Source organism: Pristiophorus japonicus, chromosome 2 (assembly GCF_044704955.1).
Source record: "Pristiophorus japonicus isolate sPriJap1 chromosome 2, sPriJap1.hap1, whole genome shotgun sequence".
NCBI lineage: Eukaryota > Metazoa > Chordata > Chondrichthyes > Pristiophoridae > Pristiophorus > Pristiophorus japonicus.
The window spans coordinates 159,681,056-159,706,676 of record NC_091978.1 but is presented as its reverse complement, the minus strand read 5'-3'; the positions used below and the strand labels follow the sequence as shown (position 1 = coordinate 159,706,676).

Genomic DNA, 25,621 nt, shown 5'->3' with positions numbered 1-25,621 from the left:
ACGGGGAAGGTGGCTCAACCGTGGCTAACAAGGGAAATTAAGGATAGTGTTAAATCCAAGGAAGAGGCATATAAATTGGCTAGAAAAAGCAGCAAACCTAAGGACTGGGAGAATTTTGTAATACAGCAGAGGAGGACAAAGGGTTTAATTAGGAGGGGGAAAATAGAGTTTGAGAGGAAGCTTGCTGGGAACATAAAAACTGAATGCAAAAGCTTCTATAGATATGTGAAGAGAAAAAGATTAGTGAAAACAAATGTAGGCCCCTGGCAGTCAGACTCAGGTGAATTTATAATGGGGAACAAAGAAATGGCGGACCAGTTAAACAAATACTTTGGTTCTGTTTTCACGAAGGAAGACACAAATAACCTTCCGGAAATATTAGGGGACCGAGGGTCTAGTGAGAAGGAGGAACTGAAGGATATCCTTATAAAGCGGGAAATTGTGTTAGGGAAATTGATAGGATTGAAGGCCGATATATCCCCAGGGCCTGATAGTCTGCATCCCAGAGTACTTAAGGAAGTGGCCATAGAAATAGTGGATGCATTGGTGATCATCTTCCAACAGTCTATCGACTCTGGATCAGTTCCTATGGACCGGAGGTAGCTAATGCAACACCACTTTTTAAAAAAGGAGAGAGAGAGAAAACGGGTAATTATAGACCTGTTAGCCTGACATCAGTAGTGGGGAAAATGTTGGAATCAATTATTAAAGATGAAATAGCAGCACATTTGGAAAGCAGTGACAGGATCGGTCCAAGTCAGCATGGATTTATGAAAGGGAAGTCATGCTTGACAAATCTTCTGGAATTTTTTGAGGATGTAACCAGTAGAGTGGACAAGGGAGAACCAGTGGATGTGGTGTATTTGGACTTTCAAAAGGCTTTTGACAAGGTCCCACACAAGAGATTGGTGTGCAAAATCAAAGCATATGGTATTGGAGGTAATGTACTGACGTGGATAGAAAACTGGTTGGCAGAGAGGAAGCAGAGAGTCAGGATAAATGGGTCCTTTTCGGAATGGCAGGCAGAGTCTAGTGGAGTGCCGCAGGGCTCAGTGCTGGGACCCCATCTCTTTACAATATACATTAGTGATTTAGATGAAGGAATTGAGTGTAACATCTCCAAGTTTGAGATGACACTAAACTAGGTGGCGGTGTGAGCTATGAGGAGGATGCTAAAAGGCTGCAGGGTGACTTGGACAGTTTAGGTGAGTGGGCAAATGCAAGGCAGATGCAGTATAATGTGGATAAATGTGAAGTTATCCACTTTGGTGGCAAAAACACGAAGGCAGAATATTATCTGAATACCGGCAGATTAGGAAAAGGGGAGGTGCAACGAGACCTGGGTGTCATGGTTCATCAGTCATTGAAAGTTGGCATGCAGGTACAGCAGGCGGTGAAGAAGGAAAATGGTATGTTGGCCTTCATAGCTAGGGGATTTTAGTATAGGAGCAGAGAGGTCTTACTGCAGTTGTACAGGGCCTTGGTGAGGCCTCACCTGGAATATTGTGTTCAGTTTTGGTCTCCTAATCTGAGGAAGGACATTCTTGCTGTTGAGGGAGTGCAGCGAAGGTTCACCAGACTGATTCCCGGGATGGCAGGACTGACATATGAGGAGAGACTGGATCGACTGGGCTTGTATTCACTGGAGTTTAGAAGGATGAGAGGGGGATCTCATAGAAACGTATAAGATTCTGACGGGACTGGACAGGTTAGATGCGGGAAGAATGTTCCCGATGATGGGGAAGTCCAGAACCAGGGGACACAGTCTTAGGATAAGGGGTAGGCCATTTAGGACTGAGCTGAGGAGAAACCTCTTCACTCAGAGAGTTGTTAACCTGTGGAATTCCCTACCGCAGAGAGTTGTTGATGCCAGTTCATTGGATATATTCAAGAGGGAGTTAGATATGGCCCTTATGGCTAAAGGGATCAAGGGGTATGGAGAGAAAGCAGGAAAGGAGTACTGAGAGAATGATCAGCCATGATCTTATTGAATGGTGGTGCAGGCCCGAAGGGCTGAATGGCCTACTCCTGCACCTATTTTCTATGTTTCTATGTTTCCTATGTATGTGAAAGTACCCCAATTAGCATATTGGAATGAGGCTTCTGCCTGAACCAGGAAAGTGCCTGGGCTACGCATGCCGAGGCCCTCGGGGAAATGGCAATGGGCAGGAAACTACTGGGAATGGGGCAATGAGTTCAGCACTCTGATTTTCAGGCCGCTCCCGCTTTGTTCCAGCCTGGTGGAGCAACTTAAAATTGGCTGCCACATAGATGGAAAATAACCCCAAAACCCCTTGGACAAAATGATAAAAAGCACACTCACCCGTTCTTGTCCTGAAATACATGTCCAGTATGTAAAGAAGATCTGATATATAATCAAGGAAAAGCCACAGGTTCAAGTAATCTGTTTGAAGTTCCTCAAAACATGCTCTAAATAGTGAATGGGAAAACAAATGCAAAAACTAAGAATACATCTGCATTCATTCAATTACATTTAGTCACATCTTCTACCAAGGTATTTCAGATGTTTCAACAAATCATCATCCTGTTCACAGGGATCAGCAATGATTCTCTTGCAGTTATGGGTGTCCATTCTGAGGTTATAGTAACTTTCCACTTCCTCCTTGCAATCGTAGCACAGGCAGAATTATATATCTGTGTACCTGAGCTAGGCTATCAGCCTTTCCCATAATGTTTCACATATTCCTTCTATCTGGTCTGACGTGCACATTAAAGTAACTCAGGGGCACATTTATTTTTCTACCCAGTGAGATTTCTAAAAGCTCTTTTCCAATCCATGCCTTTATCGCCTTGAGGCCGAACTTCTCAAATGCTCTGCTAGCGAATCTCTGTGCCTGCACCAAAAAAACATTGCAGCCTATGTCCACATCTGCACCAAGCTCTGAAATCCCATCACACCTGTCGTGACCAAGATCCACTAGTTACCATGACATTTTAAGACCCTTGTCCTCACTTTCAAAACTCTCTATGGCCTTTAATCGCCAACCTCAGTAATCACCTCTAGCCAAATTTCCCTGAATACACCCTGCACTGATCAGACGTTGGCTTAACCCTCATTCCTTCCTCCCTCTCCTCCATTATCAGTGGGATCTCTTTCAATCACTATGCTGGGTCCTTTGGAAGTCCCTCTCTAAATGTCTCCTCCCTCTCTGCTGTCAAATGCCTCCTTTGACTGTGTTGTCAGCCCCAGTTCTGTATTTCCTTTTTTTGTTTTCCTTTTCCGTCTGCTCTTCAAAGTGCTATGATTTTTTTCTGTGTGCAAGGAACCGTGAAAATATGTAACATATAGTTGTTACCGTTCTACACATTGTTTTTCAAAAATGTTCCCTTATTCCACTTTTGGTAGTTTTCTCATCATCATCCACACCTGAGAAAGTGATCTGCTGACCTATTCCTATGCCATACACCAATGACCAGTTGCAGTGAGGTACATGGGAACAACCTGGGGTGATTCCCTGCCGTATGCTCCCATTTCTTGGCATGTTGTAAAAATATTCTGGTTGAGATCAGTAACTAACCATGTGGTGAATCATAGGTACAAACTCACATCCCAACACTATGTTACACTCATAAAAGAGTATCTATTCCATTTATCTTGTCTGTCCCACATTAAGCTCATCTCATAAACAAAACTTCTTTCAGTATAATCGACAAATTCCCCAAAGACATATACCATATGATCGAAGTTTCTCGATATACAAGATCTGAACAATCACCCAATAATAATGCAACCTACTACAAAGGAATTATTAAAAATAACATTAAAGAAGATAAGAACATGTTTCCATATGCAATAGTTTCATAAATATTTGTTTGTTTGTTTATAAATGTATTATTTAATTCAAGGTAAAACTCCCTTCATTTTTTTCTCCTCAACTTTTACGTGCCATACACTAACTATGGCCAAGACATATATAATCAAGGAAAAGCCACAGGTTCAAGTAATCTGTTTGAAGCTCAGGTACACAGATATATAATTCTGCCTGTGCTACGATTGCAAGGAGGAAGTGGAAAGTTACTATAACCTCAGAATAGACACCCATAACTGCAAGAGAATCATTGCTGATCCCAGCGAATTCCCACATTTTAGACAATTATGCCCTGAGCCAGCTACTAAAAGGTGCCTGAGAGCATCCCAGGGATGATTCATGCTCCATTTTCTCTTCTTCCCCATGGGAAATGTCTGGCCTGCACTTGTCACCTCTCAAGTCAATGTGGTTGAGATGGGAAGTAAAGTGAGTAGTAAAGTGAGAATTACACCCACCATTAACCGCTCCACTGTGCCACCACAACATTTAATTTATATTCTGTTATTTGATAGATGTTTTATTGTCTCATCCTACCTAGCTATGATCAGTGTCCAGTTGTACATTACAGGCATTGTAATTATCAGGAGCCAGTTGTAGTACATGTTTCCTGCCGGGTTAAGAATGGGAATCATTTCCATCAACCTGAACATAAATTGTACAGAACAGAAGTAAAAACAATTTCATTAAAACATCATATGAAATTTAAAAAACATGACCATTAAAAAAGGATGTGAATTTGATAGAAGAAAGCTACATTGAACATATTTGCTAAAAATACATTTTGGGTGACAACACTCTCAGGTGAAAACTGTTCAGCAAATCCAACATTTGTAGTTATCAATTGTAAGGGATAAATTGTAGCAGACAATTGTAGTGAACTAATCAGTATTAGGTATAAGAAATTGCCTGTGTAGGTAACACTTGCTTATGTAGGTATAGCACACTTATAAGGCATTAAAACTGTAATCCTTAACCTTAGTAACACTTAAACAACCAAAGTCAGCAGTTTTTGATTAGAAGTCTCTGAGGAAGAGATAAGGAAGCCAGTATTTTGGAACAGTTACTTTAGGCGACATGCAGATTGGGGTAGAGGGCAAAATAATGGAACAACACAATAATGGGAGATGGACAGTTGCATGTACCACTCAGAGCCAGTCTGATAAGAGTCGACAAATCAATGTAACTCTGCTGATAGCAATAGACCTATCGATGATTTTGTAGCAGGGTAGCTCCTTTCCAAAACCTGTATAAATTATACTTGAAAACTCTTGTATTTCGGAGGTTCCATGACTGAACCTTCCTGTACATTGATCGAAATAAAGCCGGTAAACCTGAGGTTTTGTTTGTTTACTTCCATGGTCATTATACCACGGGTGAAGGGCAAGGTGTCGATTATCTATACCACTTCATCCACCCCGAGGAAGAGAAGCCTTCCTTTTTACCCCCACATTTGGTGCTGCAAGCAGGGTGCAGACCCTCCGACTTGGATGATGTGACAGCTGAATGGCAGTAAGTGTGATTTTGTACCACCTGTAGCTTAGCATTGATGGGGAAGGAGGTAATCTGTATAAAGAACTAGAAGGGGGTAATCTGTAGAACAAAGTTATAGCGAACCATGGAAGGACGAAAACCAAGGTTGGGGATAGGTATAGTGCCTGAAAAAGAAGGAATACAACCTAAAAAGGGGGCGGGGCCCGGGATGTTGAGGAAAACTGGCCAGTGGGATAAAATGAAGACCAAGGGTAGTCTCTGGAATATGGACCAAAAGGCCTCCGGGAATAAGTGCTAACAGGGAAAAGACGAAAAGATAAAGACGCAACCTTGAAGTTACTGAAGAAAACATAGGATAAGCTGTATTTGGTGTGAATGTCTGTCTTTAACTGAAAATGCTGGAAAAACACTGAATTCACAAAGGACAGTTTGTTTTTATCAAAAGATAAAGATGCCCACCTTGAAAGCTATAGCTGTTAAAAAGGAAAACAAATTGAATGAATTTGGGGAAAAAAAGTGTTTGCGATTGTCTTATGATTTTTAATTAACAGATTCACAGAGACACAAGCCCTCTGTATAAAATACAAAAACTAATTTGAAGAAAGAAGATTTAAATTGGCTGTGAAAAAGTTATTGGTTTTATTGGAAGGTAATTAACCAATGAAAGCCAAATTTTCATAATGGCCACAGTGAAACCTCGGCTTTGTTTCAAAGTGTGAATATTGGAAAAGAGATAAAAAGCACTTTATGTTGATAATGATTTTACATTACGAGAAAGTTTCACTGCAGTTTGAGAACCTTTTCAAAATGGACGGTGCTTATCAAGAAAACATAGAAACATAGAAAATAGGTGCAGGAGTAGGTCATTCGGCCCTTTGAGCTTGCACCACCATTCAATAAGATCATGGCTGATCATTCCCTCAGTACCCTTTTCCTGCTTTCTCTCCATACCCCTTGATCCCCTTAGCCATAAGGGCCATATCTAACTCCCTCTTGAATATATCTAATGAACTGGCATCAACAACTCTCTACGGCAGGGAATTTCACAGGTTAACAACTCTCTGAGTGAAGCAGTTTCTCCTCATCTCAGTCCTAAATGGTCTACCCCTTATCCTAAGACTATGTCCTCTGGCTCTGGACTTCCCCAACATCGGGAACATTCTTTCCGCATCTAACCTGTCCAGTCCCGTCAGAATCTTATACATTTCTATGAGATCCCCTCTCATCCTTCTAACCTCCAGTGAATAAAGGTCCAGTCGATCCAGTCTCTCCTCATATGACATTCCAGCCATCCCTGGAATTATTCTGGTGAATCTTCGCTGCACTCCCTCAATAGCAAGAATGTCCTTCCTCAGATTAGGTGACCAAAACTGAACACAATATTCCAGGTGAGGTCTCACCAAGGCCCTGTACAACTGCAGTAAGACCTCCCTGCTCTTATACTCAAATCCCCTAGCTATGAAGGCCAACATACCATTTGCCTACTTCATTGCCTGCTGTACCTGCATGCCAACCTTCAATGACTGATGAACCACGACACCCAGGTCTCGTTGCACCTCCCCTTTTCCTAATCTGCTGCTATTCAGATAATATTCTGCCTTTATGTTTTTGCCCCCAAAATGGATAACCTCACATTTATCCACATTATACTGCATCAGCCATACATTTGCACACTCACCTAACCTGTCCAAGTCACCCTGCAGCCTCTTAGCGTCCCCCTCACAGCTCACACTGCCACCCAGTTTAGTGTCATCTGCAAACTTGGAGATATTACATTCAATTCCTTCATCCAAATCGTTAATGTATATTGTAAAGAGCTGGGGTCCCAGGACTGAGCCCTGCGGCACTCCACTAGTCACTGCCTGCCATTCTGAAAAGGACCTGTTTATCCTGACTCTCTGCTTCCTGTCTGCCAACCATCCACGTCAGTACATTACCCCCAGTACTATGCGCTTTGATTTTGCACACCAATCTCTTGTGTGGGACCTTGTCAAAAGCCTTTTGAAAGTCCAATTACACCACATCCACTGGTTCTCCCTTGTCCACTCTGCTAGTTCCATCCTCAAAAAAATTCCAGAAGATTTGTCAAGCATGATTTCCCTTTCATAGATTCATGCTGACTTGGACCGATCCTGTCACTGCTTTCCAAATGCGCTGCTATTTCATCCTTAATGATTGATTCCAACATTTTCCCCACTACTGATGTCAGGCTAACAGGTCTATAATTACCCGTTTTCTCTCTCCCTCCTTTTTTAAAAAGTGGTGTTACATTAGCTACCCTCCAGTCTATAGGAACTGATCCAGAGTCGATAGATTGTTGGAAAATAATCACCATTGCATCCACTATTTCCAGGGCCACTTCCTTAAGTACTCTGGGATGCAGACTATCAGGCCCCGGGGATTTATCAGCCTTCAATCCCATCAATTTCCCTAACACAATTTCCTGCCTAATAAGGATATCCTTCAGTTCCCCCTTCTCACTAGACCCACTGTCCCCTAGTACATTCGGAAGGTTATTTGTGTCTTCCTTCATGAAGACAGAACCGAAGTATTTGTTCAATTGGTCTGCCATTTCTTTGTTCCCCATTATAAATTCACCTGAATCCGACTGCAAGGGACCTACGTTTATCTTCGCTAATCTTTTTCTCTTCACATATTTATAGAAGTTTTTGCAGTCAGTTTTTATGTTCCCTGCAAGCTTCCTCTTGTACTCTATTTTTCCCCTCTTAATTAAACCCTTAGTCCTCCTCTGTTGAATTCTAAATTTCTCCCAGTCCTCAGGTTTGTTGCTTTTTCTAGCCAATTTATATGCCTCTTCCTTGGTTTTAACACTATCCTTAATTTCCCTTGTTAGCCACGGTTGAGCCACCTTCCCCATTTTATTTTTTACTCCAGACAGGGATGTACAATTGCTGAAGTTCATCCATGTGATCTTTAAATGTTTGTCATTGCTTATCCACCATCAACCCTTTAAGTATCCTTTGCCAGTCTATTCTAGCCAATTCACGCCTCATACCGTCGAAGTTACCTTTCCTTAAGTTCAGGACTCTATTTTCCGAATTAACTGTGTCACTCTCCATCTTAATAAAGAATTCTACCATATTATGGTCACTCTTCCCCAAGGGGCCTCGCACAACAAGTTTGCTAATTAGTCCCTTCTCATTACACATCACCCAGTCTAGCATGGCCAGCTCTCTAGTTGGTTCCTCGACATATTGGTCCCGAACAGTCTAATCAAGCAGGAGGGTTTTGAAAATAATGAGGGAAAAGATCTAAGCTATGCGAACTCAGCTATAGGAAAAAAATGCAAATATTCCTCAAACACGGGATGTTTAAATAAAACACAAGATTTGCTCAGTGAACAGGACCTTAAAAAATGAAATGCTGGAATGTATATAGCTTGTGTGAAAATGATTTACAGAGCTAAGAAAATTAAGCCACAGTTGCCAATACATATTTTAAATTGGATTTCAGTAAACAAAATAGCTATTAAAAATGTGTGGTCGTTTTAAATCAATTTAAAAAAAAAATCTTTGGCAACCATTTGAATTGGAAGTTTAGAAACAATTGGAGTTTAATCTAAAATGCTGTCTTTCCCGATAACAGCTTGACTAATGATTTCTGCTGTTTTGACGGATTCCTAATTTCTAAGCAAGTTTTGAAGGCACAAAGACTTGGGAAAAAGTTCGGATGATTACGCGAAGTCACCTAATGACGTCAGTCATTCTTACAAACCCGTTCCATTTACAGATGTTTTATACTGGAACTTATTAATTTGGGTTTCTTAATTTAAAAAAAAATGAAAAAGCAAGGACGGCAGCCAGAAGACTCACCTGACAGACAGGAAATGGTGGGATAGTCAGAATAAGAATAAAACAGAACCAGCTTATGTAATAATACTCGCCTGCTACAGAAGACAGATAAAAGAAATAGATAAACAAAACAAATTCAAGAGTTAAAAGCTAAGATAAATAAGCTGGAAGAGATAAAAAAAAACGGGACCAGAGGGATAGTGCAATGCGTAGCCATAGCACCATCACCTACAGCAATAGAGCCAACATACCCCACGGTGGGTAAGTGTAGTCCACAAACCCAACCTAACAGTCAATCAGACTGGGATAACAAGTGCAGAGTAGAGTGACCCCCAGCACATATTAATGGCTATCTATCAGCGACACCAATACGCACTACCACAGTTCCCACCAACAGACGTAGAGCAGCCCACATTACCATACAGGAGGTACCAGTCAGCCCACAGGAGAGACAAATTCTATTGAATGAGTTACCAACCCCTAAAGCAAATAGTAGGAATACAGAATTCTGGCAAAAGGTGAAAGAAATGCTAGACGCCCATAATCTAACCATAGCAGACATTCACAAGGGAGAAAATATTGAATGTTACTCAAAAAGCAGGTGAAAGAGTAGGGGAGTACAGGGAATGAAAGTGGATTAAATACAAAAACCACTCCGGGGCGGATGACCCGGACAAAAATGATGCAGTATTCTTGAAAATGTTTAAGACGGACTAGGAGAAGCACATCAAAAGTTAATGAAGTTAGGATTTAAAGTGGGGCATAATTACAATGAAACTTTGGAGTGGGCAGAACACGTAGAGGAGTTAAAGTCAGAACAACGGGAGAAGATAGCTGAAATAACAGCAGTTACGTTAGCAGCAGAGGCAAAAGGGGAGGAGACACACCCCTGTGTAGCTCGCTTGATGTTTTAGCCGCAATAAGGGAAGAGGTGCAGGAAGGAGAGGCCCCCAACAGGAAAAGAAGGGAGCACCCTTTTGCAGGATGTAGATGATATCCTTATTGCCTCCAGCACAGAACAACAACACGTACTAGCTTCAACTACAGTGCTGGGAGCTCTACAGAGTGCAGGATTAAAAATAAATCCCAGGAAGGTGCAGGTAGGAAGGAGCGAAGTAACATATCTAGGATACATAATATCACAAGGGAAGAGACAGATGCCTAAGGACAGAAAGGAAGCAATTCGATCAATGACCAGGCCAGGAACCGTGAAAGGGATCAGACAGGTACGAGGGCTATTCAACTACTGCAGAAATGCCGAGATCAGGAAAATGTGGTTGTAAGGTTAAAAGAAGCTCTCACAAGTGCTCCAGCCCTGGGATTACCCAACCAGACTAGGCCATTCCACATCTATACCCACCACAGTAAAGATCATTACATGGAGACAGGCATAGGCCAGTGGCATAGTAATGTCGCAACACAGACCCAGCATACCTTTGTAGAATTGCTTAACACAGGAAGGTTAAAAACGGTATCCGACGCGTGAAGGGCAAGCTGGGAAGCATGCTCTTACCCCCCAGTGGGACAGTAACAATAAAAGACAACTGTAACCACCCTGCAGGATGGATCATTTCGCAGGGAGAGGAGCATCAGTGTAGCCCGACAGGAGAAGACGAGGGAAGTAGTCAGGCTTGAGGAGGCAGACATGGATCTATATGTAGATGGGTTTCAGCGCTATATCAATGGGACACCACGGATGGGATGGGCCGTGGTAGATAGCAGCGGACATGTCAAAAGGGAAGGACGGTTAGAAGAGGGTCTATCAGCTCAAGTGGCTGAATTAGTGGCTCTCACTGAGGCTCTGAGGCTGGCTAGGGGAAACTGAGTAAACATCTATACAGACAGTCGATATGCTTTTGGAGTAGTGCATGATTATATGATAGCCTGGAGCAGACGGGGTTACATGACCTCAGGAGAAGTGCCTATTAAACATGAGTATACTGTTAAAAGATTAGTGGAAGCCTCCCTCCCTCCTACCCCAGGAGTGTGCGATAATAAAGGTCAAAGCGCACATAAAAATTAACGATCAACATCAACAGGGGCCCAACAAGGGACCGACAGGATTTGGAGGAAAGATGGGAACGTGGAATGCATACAGGGGAGCCTATTAAATTTATACCATGGGTATGTCCATACAGGTAGAACCAACATGATAAACTCGATGTCCAGATGCTGGTGGTGGAAGGGAATGGGTAGATATATAGAGGACCACTGTAGAAGGTGCGTGATATGCACAAAATACAACCTGGGGGGAAAGTAAAGGTCAGAATGGGGCATCAGCTCCGACCGAAAGGACACTGGGAAAACTTGAAGATAGATTTTACTGGACCGTTACCCAGCAACAAGGGGAAGACATACTGCCTAGTATAATAGACCAGTTTACGAAGTGGGTAGAAGCTTACGCCACGAGAAATTGTTCAGCAGAAACCGTAGCCAGGATCCTAGCAGAAGAAATAATGCCCCTACAGCTGGACTCAGATCAAGGTACACATTTCATAGGGAAGATAATGAAGCAGGCCTGCGCTTTACTAGGGATCAGGCAAAAATATCCCATATCATCCGGAATCTTCCGGATTTGGGGAACGAATGAATAGGACCTTAAAAGCGGCCCTAGCCGAAGCAATCAAAGAGACTGGAAAGGGATGGATAGACAGTTTACCCTGAGTACGGATGAAGCTCAGGGTAACCCTTAGTTGGACGACAGGACTGACACCCTTTGAACTAATGAGACTGCCAGAAGTCTTGGTTTCAGGAAGCGAGGACGTAGGACCATATAAAGACAGGATACGGAAATTTGTAATGGAACTCTGTAAGCAGTTACATGACTTTAAAGGCATAGGCTAGAGATCAGCAAATAATCAAGGACCTGGAGAACGACACTCAGGAATAGACGGTCCAAATACTCAAAATAGGCAATCAGGTGATTACTCTAGAGAGATCCGGGCTCTCACCCAAATGGACCAGACCCTATCAGCTAATAATGGTAAGGATGGTAGTTATAAAGGGTATCAGCAAGTGGAAACACTAGACCCAGTTAAAAAAGCATGGTCACTAACTAACCAGTGACGACCGGGAAATACTGTTTTTTGCAGGACTCTAGTGCTCGTGGAAACAACGTGGGGTAACGCAGCCTCATATCAAGGACAATAGGCTGAGGGACGGCAAGGCCTGTATTACAGGGACTCGGGTGACATTAGTTTAATAAAGAATCAAAAACATTGATGGTGACGGACGGAGCAACAGTAGACTTAAATAACAGGCATAAAACAACGTAACAAGGAAACAAAACAACATTGGGGATGAGCCAGTAATACGGGACCATAATTAGTGGGAATAAGGTTGTGTATGCAATAACTGTTAGACTGAGTACTGTTTAACTCCAAGAGGAATGACTTTGGCTCTGCTTTATTAAGGCCCAAAGTGACTAATGGCTGACCTTTTATACTTGGGCTGCACACACGTGCGTACAGCCCAATGGCCTCCAACAGTGACACCATCTAGTGGCTAGTGATCCCAAAAGTACATCCATGACCATACCACCCTCTGAGATATTAACACAGTCTTTTACAAATTGAAACGGTCCAGTGTTTTACAATCCCAGGTTGACCGTCTCAGTTCAATGCCAGCCTTGGGTGAGTGTTCAGAGTCTGTTGTGACTTGTGGCTGGGTGGCTGACCTGGTGGGAGTGGCAATGGCCATGTCAGGGATTGAAAGTCCATTTTCATTGAACATGTCAGTAATTGAAAGTCCTGATTCACTGATGACCACTGAGTCCTCTGATGACTGGGGGTAGGTTGGTTGGTCGTCGATTGTCCTTCCTCCGACTGTTCCGGTTCGTCAGTGTGCCGCAGCTTTGTCTGATCCATATGTTTCTTGCATGTTTGCCCATTTTTGAGCTTGACAATAAATACTCTGTTGCCCTCTTTGGCCATGACAGTACCAGCGATCCACTTGGGACCATAATTCAGAACACATACAGAATCATTTACAGAAATATCACGTGACACAGCTGCGCGATCGTGATGCCCTTGCTGACTTTGTCTTCTATATTCAACATTATTATTCAAGTCAAGGTGTACAAGAGATAGCTTGGTCTTAAGACCTCACTTCATCATTAGTTCAGCAGGCGAGACCCCGGTAAGCATGTGTGGTCTTGTCCTGTAACTAAGCAGTATGCATGACAGGCGGGTCTGCAGTGACCCTTGGGTTACTCGCTTCATACTCTGTTTTATGATTTAGACAGCATGTTGTGTTTGCCCATTGGATGCAGGTTTGAACGGTGCTGACCTTACATGTTTGATACCATTCAGTTTCATGAACTCTTAAAACTCCTGACTGGTGAAGCACGATCCGTTGTCGCTAACAACAATGTCAGGCAGACCATGTGTCGCGAATATGACACTGAGATTCTCAATGGTAGCTGTGGATGTGCTGGATGACATGATTTATACACTCTATCCATTTCAAATATGCATCCACCACAACTAAAAACATCTTCCCCAGGAAGGAACCTGCAAAGTCTATGTGGATCCTAGACCATGGTTTGGACGGCCACGACCACAGATTCAACGGCGATTCCGCTGGTGCTTTGCTGAGCTGCATGCAAGTGTTGCACTGATGCACACATGATTCCAGCTCAGAGTCAATTCCCGGCCACCATACATGAGACCTGGCAATGGCTTTCATTATTACAATGCCGGGATGTGTATAAGTAGCTCATGTACAAATTTCTCTCTCCCTTTCTTGGGTATAACAAAACGATTGCCCCACAGTATACAATCCGACTGAATAGACAGTTCGTCTTTGCGACGAATGTAAGATTTGTTCACCTTGCACATTTGCTTGGGTATGGCAGACCAATCACATTTGAGGATGTAACTCTTCACCATCGATAATGTAGTGTATGTAGGCACCTTTAGTAATGACTCCACGAGGCAGGGTATGATACTTAAACTGTGCAGACCTGCAGTCCTTTATTTGCAGCTCCTGAGTGCCAACAACAAGCTGTGTGTTCCTTTTTATAGGTTACCTGCAGTGTGCAGGTAACCCTTCGGTCTCCAGCAGCAACACCCTCTGGTGTACAGGCAAGGTGTTTGCAGTGTAAGGGTACATTTAGTGTTGCATAACAGTGTTACAGACATCACACAGTAAACAGGCATGCATACACAACAGATAAAATCGGGTCCTGGCTGGTCCAGGTCTTAACTTGTTGAGCCGTGACAGGGGTTCCTTCACTCTCAAAAGCATTCATAGCTAACAATAGGTCCACCGGTTGTGGTGTTTCCACCTCCAGTGTGGGCAAAGGCAGACGGCTCAAAGCATCGGCACAATTCTCGCTGGCGAATGACATAATCATAAGTGGATGATGTCAGTGCCCCCTTCTGGATGCGGGATGAAACATTGGTATTGATAACTTTGTTTTCAGAGAACAGTGAAATGAGCGGCTTGTGATCTGTCTCCAATTCAAACCGAAGACCAAACCTTTTCTTAGCAGCATGTGCAGTGGTTCTAATAAGGTGCTTAATTTAGGTAGGAAGTTATTGAAGTAGTTGAGTAGACCCAGGAACGAACTCAGCTCCGTCACATTATGCGACTTGGGTGCATGCTTGATGGCCTTGGTTTTCGGGTCCATGGGCCTGATGCCGTCAGCAGCAATTTTCCTCCCCAGTAATTTGACCTCTGGTGCCATGAAGATGCACTTCGAGCGTCTCAGTCTGAGCCCCACTTTGTCCAGACGATGTAAAACCTCTTCCAGGTTGTTCAGATGTTCCTCGGAGTCACGTCCTGTGATCGGGATGTCATCTTCGAACATGATGATTCTGGGAACGTACTTCAGTAGACTCTCCATGTTGCTCTGAAATATTGCTGCAGCCGAGCGAATCCCAAAAGGGCACCTGTGATAAATAAACAGTCCCTTATGCGTGTTAATGCACGTAAGTCTCTTCGACGTCGCGACCAGCTCCTGTGTCATGTAGGCCGATGTCAAGTCCAGTTTGGTGAACGACTTCACCTCGGATAGCGTTGCAAACAAGTCATCAGCCTTCGGTAACGGGCACTGATCCTGTTTTGAAACCCTATTGATCCACAGATTCTGACTGTGCCATTACTTTTCAGCATCGGAACAATGGGGCTGGCCCATTCATTAAATTCATTAAATTCAACCGGTGATATGATCCCTTCACGCTGGAGTCTGTCCAGTTTGATTTCGACTTTCTCCCTCAACATATACGGAACTGCCCGAGCTTTATGATGGGTGGGTCTTGCATCCGAGTCCACGTGGATCTGCACCTTGGCTCCTGTGAAGTTGCCGATGCCTGGTTCGAACAGCGAGGGGAACTTGCTCAGTACTTGGGCACATGTATCTTTCTCCGACAACAATGCCTTGATGTCGTTCTAATTGCATCTGATTTTTTCAAGCCAGTTCCTGCCGAACAGCATTGGGCCATTGCCTGGGACAATCCATAGCGGTAACTTGTGAACCGCACCTTCATACAACACTTTAATTGTGGCACTGCTAATCACCATTATGAGTTCTTTGGTGTACGTGCGCAACTTGGCATTGACTGGACTCAGCCTGGACCTCACAGCCTTAGTATCCCACAGCTTGTCGAATGCCCTCTGGCTCATTATCGATTGACTCGCCCCCGTGGCCAGTTCCATCGATACCAGCATCCCATTAAATTTCACGTTGATCATTATCAGTTTGCTCTTAGTTAGGAACGAGTACAGTCCATACACTTCCTCCTCTGGTATCTCGGATTGCGTATCCGGATCCGAGCTAGTCTGACCATCATCCTCCACGTGGTATGTCGCAGCACGCTTGCTCATCTGCAGACACTTGCGCTGGAGATGCCCCACTCTCAGACAGCCTTTGCAGCTATATTGCTTAAATCGGCACTGCTAGTGTCGGTGATTTCCCCCACAACACCAACACGGAGAAATCGGATGCATTCCCGCTGGTGGACTTTGGCCAGGCACAGGTTTCGCATATGCAGTTGGGTAGGCCCTGTCATGTGCCGCTCTGTCGAATGCCAAATCAATCATATTTACAGTACTTGCCAATTTTGATTTTTCACTGATATCTGCTTTAGACTTTTATCTGTCGTCGTGCATGATTGAGCGATCGTGATGGCCTTGTTCAAATCCAACGTCCCCACCGCCAGTAGTTTACACAGGATCATCTCGTGGTTGATGCTGCTTACAAAGAAGTCCTGCAGCATGTCTGCCAACACAGCCCCAAAGTTACATGGTCCAACTAGACATCTCAGATCAGCAACGAATTCCGCCGCATTCTGGCCCTCTGAGCAAACGTGTGTGTAGAATCTGTATCTCGAGATGATGATGCCTTCGTCTGGCTGAAGGCGGCCCTGTACCAGTGTACACAATTGTTCAGACATCTTTGTTGGACTCACAGGCAGGAATAGATTCTTTATCAGATCATAAATCTTTGGACCGCAAACCGTGAGGAACACCGCCCGGCGCCAATCTGCGTTGCCGACCTACTCCATTTTGTTGGCCAGAAAGAACTGGCTCAAATGGCTCACAAAGTCTGCCCAATCTTCTCCTTCCACAAATCACTCCAACAATCCAATTGCACTCATTTTTGCATGCAAAGGTTCTTGTTGCCTCGTCGCCAAATGTTGTGCATGCAATAACTGTTAGACTGAGTACTGTTTAACTCCAAGAGGTATGATCCTGGCTCTGCTTTATTAAGGCCCATAGTGACTAATATACAAAATGGCTGGTCTTTTATACTTGGGCTGCCATCTTGTGGCTAGTGATCCCAAAAGTACATACATGACAGGTCAGACCACGGTGTGTTTTATAATCAGGAGGGACAGAGATACTGCACCCGGGGGAAGATTTCACTCAACACCTATGAATGGTGGTGGAGGGATATCTCCCAAGATAGATCCACCAACATGGCCCCACCCACTACTTTCGCAACAGTGAGCACTACCAGGGCCCCGTCAATCACACGCCCAGCACCACAAATGTGTGCAACAATGAACGCTGGGGCAAAAGGGGGATTGATAAGGCAGACCAAGGATAAGATACACTTCGGGGTACGTTAGCGAATAATTACTGTATTCCTAAATTTAAACACTATAACTGTTATGTCTTTAATATTCTTATGAATGATTCCACGAGCTCAAGTATTCTACTTGAGCTGTTGTGACCTTAGTCCCATTTATTGTAACTCCAGAGTGAGGCACAAGCATGGTGGGCAGCCTTTTATACTGGGTCCTGCACACCTATGTAAGTGATTCTCAGGTGTGCCACCGCAGTGCCCTCTGGTGGCACACCTTATGTGACTATACAGTTAGTATACATGGTCTACATACATGGCATCACTTACCCCCCAAGTCTTTAATGCAAATTGACTCGTACATTGACGGTGACCTGGGCTTTGCTCTTCCTGGTTGACCATTGGAGGATCGCTTCTAGCATGGGTGGGTTGGTAGTGAGATTTGTTGCCAGTGGAGGTTCCCGTGGTTTCTGGTTGTGAGTCCATGACTACTCCATTCTCCCCCCCACACAGAGATCAGGCTAATGGCCCGTTACATGCAAGTTGCATTCAAGTTCATCACATGGGTTTTATATTTACATCTTGGTGCATTTGTTGGGTGGATTACAGTTGCGTTTCTTTTTGTGTGGTACATTTACATGATCAGTACAGGTATATCAGTACAGATACACAAGGACAGTCTAGTTCCAGCACGGCCGGATGAGATCCGGGTCGTCTGGTGGCGGCGCAGTGCCCAATGCTAGTGGGTCTGTGGGAGAGGTGAGCTCATTTTACTCGAGTTGCCGGAGCTCAGGGCTCTAGCCGTTACTCCTAGTGTCAGGCAGGCTCAAAGACAGCTGGTGTGTCTGTGACCTCCCTGTCCTTTTCGTTTGCACAGTGTCGCTGCTGCTCCCTGGGAAGCGGTCTGAGCGAGTGAGTGTTTCATCTAAGCGACGGTGGGGCTGCCTCGTCTTGTCTTGCAGTTTGCAGGGAACTGCTGACTCGCTTTCCTTGAGGGCACCGTTGTGAGCACTCTCTAGTTTGGGATCCTGGCTGGTCCAGGTCCTGTTTGGAGGAGCCGTTGGGGTGACCCTTCGCTCTTGGGCATTGCCGTGGTGGTGAGTGGGTTTGTGGGCTGCGCCTTTTCACCCGGGTGGTGAGCGACGGTAGCCGACTGCGAGCATAGGCGCAGTTTACTGTTTCTGACCCGTGGCGGTTCATGCCATCGAGTGCCTGCAATGTTAAACCGATCAGAGGCAGGGTATCGCTACCGGTGCCTCTGCTCTCCGGGGATTGTTTACTCTGCGGCTTGTCTACTTCTGTCAGCTGTGGGGACGCTTTATGATACATCGTTCTGGTCCCGGGGACGCAGGCTACAGCACTGGGGAACCCGCTGGACCTGTATAGATCTGTTAGGTGTTCGCCCGCTACATTGGCTGATTGCAATTTTCACCCGACATCACTCAACAACATTTTGCTCGTTACAGCTGGACTTATACATTGGTTACCAATTTCAAGCAGTTCATTCAAAAATGGCGGGTTGCTGGCCTCCTTTAAAATGGCCTTACTACTTTTACCCCAATCGTCTTCCTTATGTGGAACCACATTTTGTTGCTCCATTAGCGCTGCACCTCGTGGTTTGGACGCCATCTTTTCCGTGTCCATGATGTCGACTGGCACGATCTTCTTTCCCAGGGATTCTGCCACTGGAGCTGGGAAGGCACGCTCTGATCCAATCTTCCTCCCCAGGAGTCCTGCCACTGAAACTGCGAAGGTGTGTTCGGGTCGTCATGGCCGGATCATCATCACGCAGTCATGATGAGCGGTCTGTGCCTATAGGGCTGCGCGGATTTGCTTCACAGCTCTTTTGCACATTTGCTGGAGGTGGCCCTTTGTTCTGCAGCCTTTGCACACATATATAGTCTCTGAACCGACACTGATGAGCTCAGTGATTACCTCCGCAAGGCCAGCATGGTGCTACTCGACTTACATTTGCACCCCTTGGCGAACTCTGAGTTAAAGGACTCGGGGGCCTGTACACTCTGCCCTGGGCAGATTCACGTTCAACAGTTCTGCCTGTGAAAGGTGCCATTCTATTCACAGTACTTGCCGGGTTTGAGTCCTGAGAGTGAGTCATCATCTGCTTGGAGCTGCAGCTTGAGGTCATGAACGCCTGGCTGATGCCGATGGCCTTCTGCAGAGTGACGGTGGTTTCGGCAGACAATAGCCTATGAAGAAGGGCCTCATGACCAATGCCAGTTACGAAGACGTCCCGCAACACATCGGCGAGGGATGCTCCGAATGCACACGGTCCTGCCAGCCTCATGAGGTCGGCAGCGTACTTCGTGATTTCCTGGCCCTCGGGGCGGCGGTGTGTATAAAATCGATGCCTGGCCGTGAGGGTGCTCTCCTTCGGTTTGAGATGGTCCTGAATGAGCACTTTCAGCTCCTCGTATGACTTGGTCGTTGTTTTCTCTGGTGCAAGCAAGTCCCTGATGAGGCCGCAGACCGCAGGCCACAACTGGTCAACAGGATAGCTCTGCGCTTATCTGCCAGCGTGGCCGGATCATCGCCTACCAGGTCGTTTGCTATGAAATATTGGTCTAGCCGCTCCGTAAAGGCTTCCCAATCTTCACCCTCTGAGAACTTTTCTAATGCACCAACGTTAGTCATTTTTGCGTGAAAGTTTGTAATCTTGTCGCCAGTTGTTATGTCTTTAATACTCTTATGAATGACTCCACGAAGTCTAGTATTGTACATGAGCTGTTGTGACCTTAGTCCCATTTTTGTAACTCCAGAATGAGGCATAAGCATGGTGGGCAGCCTTTTATGCAGGTGACCCTCAGGTTTCCCATCGCAGTGCCCTCTGGTGGCACACCTTATGTGACTATACAATTAGTATACATGGTCTACATACATGACAATAACCCCCCCAACTTCTGTGGGTTAAACACAATAAGCCTCTATAGAAACCTGACCCTGCGGATACTTAAAGGCCTTGGATCAAAAACCATGAAGTTTACTGTGGAAAAAGGGTCAGGTAAAAAGCGGGACCGGGAAAAAAGCGGGATACTAGAAATGGTACACGGCGGGATACACGGCAGGATACGTGGCAGGATACGCAGCAGGATACGCGGCAGGAGTTGCGACAGTAAACACCATAGACTTGCACACGATAGATGATCGAGTTAATGCCCTAACATGAACCTTACAGGGATTGATGGAAAGGGATGTGGATACTGAAAAGGTACAGGCACAACTGAGTAACGGCGCAGAAAGGGAATTAGAACTATAAATTCGATAAATAGAGCAGAACGAAACTTGAGTAAAACCATACAGACAGAACTAATATGTACAGGATACGGAGCATGGTTGCTCAGTGGAATACAACATAACCTAGAGCAGCTTCAGAATGCAAAGGTGCCAAATTGGATAACAGTTGATGTATTTACCAACTGGACCTTGGACAAAAACATGACTCATGCCTGCGAGGTGCGGAGAAACAGTCATGCTTGGGTCCCAAAGGCCAGATGTGTAACCGGACATTTAAATATAATAGGTTTTATATTATCTATACTACAGTATGATGTGACAAAGGGAGATCCTCTACACCAAACAAATAATGTAGGAAAAACTCGTGTGCGATACCATGACAATCCAGAAATGTAACTGAAGAGAACAACAGTACTAAGAGTCTCAGCATAGATGATTGTTATAAAAATAACCAAGTTGCTTTATGTCGAGATCCACTACGAATGATCAAAGATGACTGTGGATATGACCAAGTGGACGGGTCATCATCATAGGCAGTCCCTCGGAATCGAGGAAGACTTGCTTCCACTCTTAGCATGAGTTCTTAGGTGGCTGTACAGTCCAATACGAGAACCACAGTCTCTGTCACAGGTGGGACAGACAGTCGTTGAGGGAAAGGGTGGGCAGGGAACCTGGTTTGCCGCATGCTCCTTCCGCTGCCTGCGCTTGACTTCTGCATGCTCTCGGCATCTTGAGTATTACCCTCCTAACACAGGACTACTAAATTATCGCTGTTCCACGAGGAAATGGAGATTGATGTGTGAGCACCACGGCAACTGAAATGAAGAAAGGAATACCTCATGCACCATTATGCATATTGACCTCTGCTTTACTCCGCTTGATGAGACAGATATAAACTGGGTTATTATAACCCCTGAACTAAAGGAAGAAAGATCGATGGGACAATGATGGACATTACCTGAGGAGGTTATGCGAAGGCCATCGGGCCACAAGGAAAACCGATACTCGAACTGAAAGAGGAACAAACCCGACTGAATTGGACACCATTCGACTACATAGAGGATACCCCAGGCGGGGCAGAAATTCGGCAGAATAGAGAAGACCCCAAGTGGAGGAAAGATAGAAGAAACAGAGGATACCCCGGGCGGGGCACTATTCAAACACCAAGAAAATGTTGGCTAGAAAGGACTTATACACGAACTATGCTGGACTAAATGTACTGATTGTAGTGCAAGGGAACTCATCTTGCTAGTATTATCCTGTAAAAAGGTGGCACCAACGTAAGAGGCAGGCCCTAGCCTGTACTATAGTTAAAACATTGAATTAAGGGAAATCGGGCAGTCCGGCAGAAAGGACTTATTTAGTATAACCTTGATGGGAAAGCCAACAGGTAGATCCTGCAGCTCGGGAAGTAGCGCTATCTAAGCGAAAGAACAACACTGGAAGCTCACCCGTGAGGGATTAATTGGGAAATGGCCTATCTTGGGCATATAGCCATGGGCCATTAGGGGCGAATTGTAAGGGATAAATTGTAGCAGACAGAAAGGCGATGAACTAATCAGGATTAGGTCTGAGAAATTGCCTGTGTAGGTAACACTTGCTTATGTAGGTATAGCACACTTATAAGGCATTAAAACTGTAATCCTTAACCTTAGTAACACTTAAACAGCCGAAGTCAGCAGTTTTTGATTAGAAGTCTCTGAGGAAGAGATAAGGAAGCCAGTATTTTGGAACAGTTACTTTAGGCGACGTGCAGATTGGGGTAGAGGGCAAAATAATGGAACAACACAATAATGGGAGATGGACAATTGCATGTACCACTCAGAGCCAGTCTGATAAGAGTCGACAAATCAATGTAACTTTGCTGATAGCAATAGACCTATCGATGATTTTGTAGCAGGGTAGCTCCTTTCCAAAACCTGTATAAATTATACTTGAAAACTCTTGTATTTCGGAGGTTCCATGACTGAACCTTCCTGTACATTGATCGAAATAAAGCCGGTAAACCTGAGGTTTTGTTTGTTTACTTCCATGGTCATTATACCACGGGTGAAGGGCAAGGTGTCGATTATCTATACCACTTCATCCACCCCGAGGAAGAGAAGCCTTCCTTTTTACCCCTACATCAACCATATGTAGCCACTGTCTGCTGTAGAAATGAGAATCTCAATTATCAGTGACTCTTCAAAATTACTATTTTGAAGAAAATCATTTTTGTAGACACACCAAATTTATAGTTATTTTATAGGGATGTATTTTTCAGATTGGTAAACGTTACTAGTGAATTATACTTTCCTGTTACAATAATAAGTAATAAGAATTTATTATAAATATATAAGTAGTTAAGATAACCATGAACAGGCATAATAGAGATTTTATTTTTGCTAGTTCATGCATACATCCTAAGAGAACATCAGAAGAGACACAACGAAATCACAATAAGAAAAAGTCAGAAAATAAAAAAACAGCAAGGAGAAGCATGAGAAATAAATTCTAAATAATTTCTAAATGTCACACTAGGACCTAAATCTTAAAAAATCCTTACGGCCCCGGAAGGAAGCGGAGCACTACCTCCAGTGCTCCATGTAATGTCTGTAAGCTTGTAATGTTTGTAGCGCCACACTGTTGATGTGGACATATTGTGTACTGCAACTACAGAGTTAATAATTAAACAGAAGCCGCAGGTTCCGGAGACTTCCGAGAGAGCTGCCTGCCATGTTAGAAAGCTGTGTGTGCTTGTGCTCTGTGAATATATCACATTTGGCGACAAGGATGGGATTTTTCGGATGATTTAAAGCTGAAATTTTGTTGGTGAAGGATTCAGCCAACCGACAGAGACTTCTCTGTCTTTGGAAAAAGCTACAAAATTCAAGGTAAAATACAACACATGGTGTGAGCAGCTAGAAATTAAAATGGCAGCACCCGCAGGTATAATGGGACATTTGGGTGAATATAGACACGACCAGGAACGTTTTAAAGCATATGTGGATTGGCTAAAATGTATTTCACTGCAAATAACATAATCAAAATTCCAGAGAATGCAGTCCAGAATCAGGCAATATTGGAATGTAAGCGAGTTATCTTCTTATCTGCAGCTGGACCTGAATTGTATGAAACTCTGGTAAATCTTCTTGTGCCTGACAAGCCAAAGGACACGATGCTTAAAGAGATTTTAATGAAGCTGGAGCAGCACTACAACCCCAAACCATTAGAAATTGCTGAAAACTATCGTTTCAGTATACAAAATTAAAAGACTGATAAATGTATCAGTAATTACGTTGTAGCATTAAAAAAGCTATCTATTCACTGTAATTTCAAAACCGAGCATTGCGGGATTGTTTTGTTTGTGGGGTGAAAAATAATGCGATCAGAAGAAAGTTATTGATGACGGATGATTTGACTTTTCAGCTTGCTTGTCAGACAGCGAGATCGAACAATATTCCCAAGAATTAAATAATAATTACAGTCATCAGTCAACCGAGGTGGATCATCTGTAGGTTCAAAGTAAAAGGTGGTGGGGGCCCAAAGTCTCAGAAACTAGAAATTCTAACAGAGCGTCGAAGTCGTGCTATAGGTGCCTGGAACAACACATTGCTCAAAGTTGTCCATATGTGAAGACTGGGTATCTTGCGAAGGCATGCCGACTGAAGGGTAAACCAACTTTCAAAGCTATGAGCAGAAATCCCCAGAAACTACAGAGCATGGAAGAACAACAACAGGATGTGGAGATGTTAGAGTTACATGTCATCAGGAGCATGAGGTTAACGGACAGCGATTCAAAAAATATCAAAATTCACATAGAGGTTGCGTGATTCAAGATACCAATGGAAATCGACATGGGTGCATCCATGAGTGTAGTACTGGATCGCTACACCTCAACAAATTGCATGATTTCCCATTGGAGAAACCCAAAATGGAGCTGCTCGGCTGCTCGGGAGAGAAAATTCCTGTGGTAGGTCGTATCACCGTACCGGTGAAATACAAAGGTCAATTTCAGAACTTGCCTCTAATAGTAGTGAAAGGAGACAAGCCTGCCTTACTAGGAAGAAATTGGTTGAGATCACTGAAGCTGGATTGGAATGAGATTTTCCATGTTGCATCAACGGATGATGTTATCAAGAGTTATCCGAAGGTGTTCTGCGAAATGGGCAGTCCAATCCAAGGCTTCAAGGCGATTGTCAGGGTACAGAAGGACGCTAGATCGGTTTACTACAAGCCACGTTCCATACCATATGCACTCAAGGAGAAAGTTGAGCAAGAATTCAAAAGACTAGAGACTGAGAACATTATTTGTAAGATAGATCGATGTAATTGGGCTACACCCATTGTTGTTGTACCTAAGTCCGATGGTAAGGTAAGATTGTGTGGTGATTATAAAGTAACCGTAAACCAGGTTCTAGAGGGTAATGTCCCCAGTACATTGCCGAATATAGAAGATTTGTTCACAACACTGACAGGTGGTCAGATCTTCTCAAAACTGGACCTTATGAATGCCTACTTACAGCTTGAAATAGGAGTCCAATTCATACTTGAATATAAATACTCATCTAGGCCCATATCAATTTAATAGGCTACCATTTGGAGTGTCTTCCGTTCCTGCCATATTTCAAGGGGTGATGAACCAGATTTTGCAAGGTATTGAAGGGGTAGTATGTTATTTGGATGACCTACTAATTTCAGCACCAAATAGGCAAATTCATAATAACATATTGAATAAAGTCCTCAAATGGTTAGAGAGTATGAATGTCTGCTCGTAAGTGTGAGTTATAGAAACATAGAAACATAGAAAATAGGTGCAGGAGTAGGCCATTCGGCCCTTCTAGCCTGCACCGCCATTCAATGAGTTCATGGCTGAACATTCAACTTCAGTACCCCATTCCTGCTTTCTCGCCATACCCCTTGATCCCCCTAGCAGTAAGGACCTCATCTAACTCCTTTTTGAATATATTTAGTGAATTGGCCTCAACAACTTTCTGTGGTAGAGAATTCCACAGGTTCACCACTCTCTGGGTGAAGAAGTTCCTCCGCATCTCGGTCCTAAATGGCTTACCCCTTATCCTCAGACTGTGACCCCTGGTTCTGGACTTCCCCAACATTGGGAACATTCTTCCTGCATCTAACCTGTCTAACCCTGTCAGAATTTTATATGTTTCTATGAGGTCCCCTCTCATTCTTCTGAACTCCAGTGAATACAAGCCCAGTTAATC

General features: G+C 44.1%; 1 protein-coding gene across 1 annotated transcript in view; it reads right to left on the bottom strand.

Moving 5' to 3' along the window:
• The window catches only part of cnga1b (cyclic nucleotide gated channel subunit alpha 1b), a 54,021-nt gene that overhangs the window by 2,073 nt on the left and 26,327 nt on the right, over positions 1-25,621 (bottom strand). Inside the window, exons 5-6 of the mRNA XM_070860692.1 lie at positions 4,365-4,472; positions 2,324-2,430 (exon numbers count right to left, since the gene is read on the bottom strand). Of these exons, the coding sequence (XP_070716793.1) occupies positions 2,324-2,430; positions 4,365-4,472 (215 nt within the window). The remainder of the gene's footprint in view (positions 1-2,323; positions 2,431-4,364; positions 4,473-25,621) is intronic.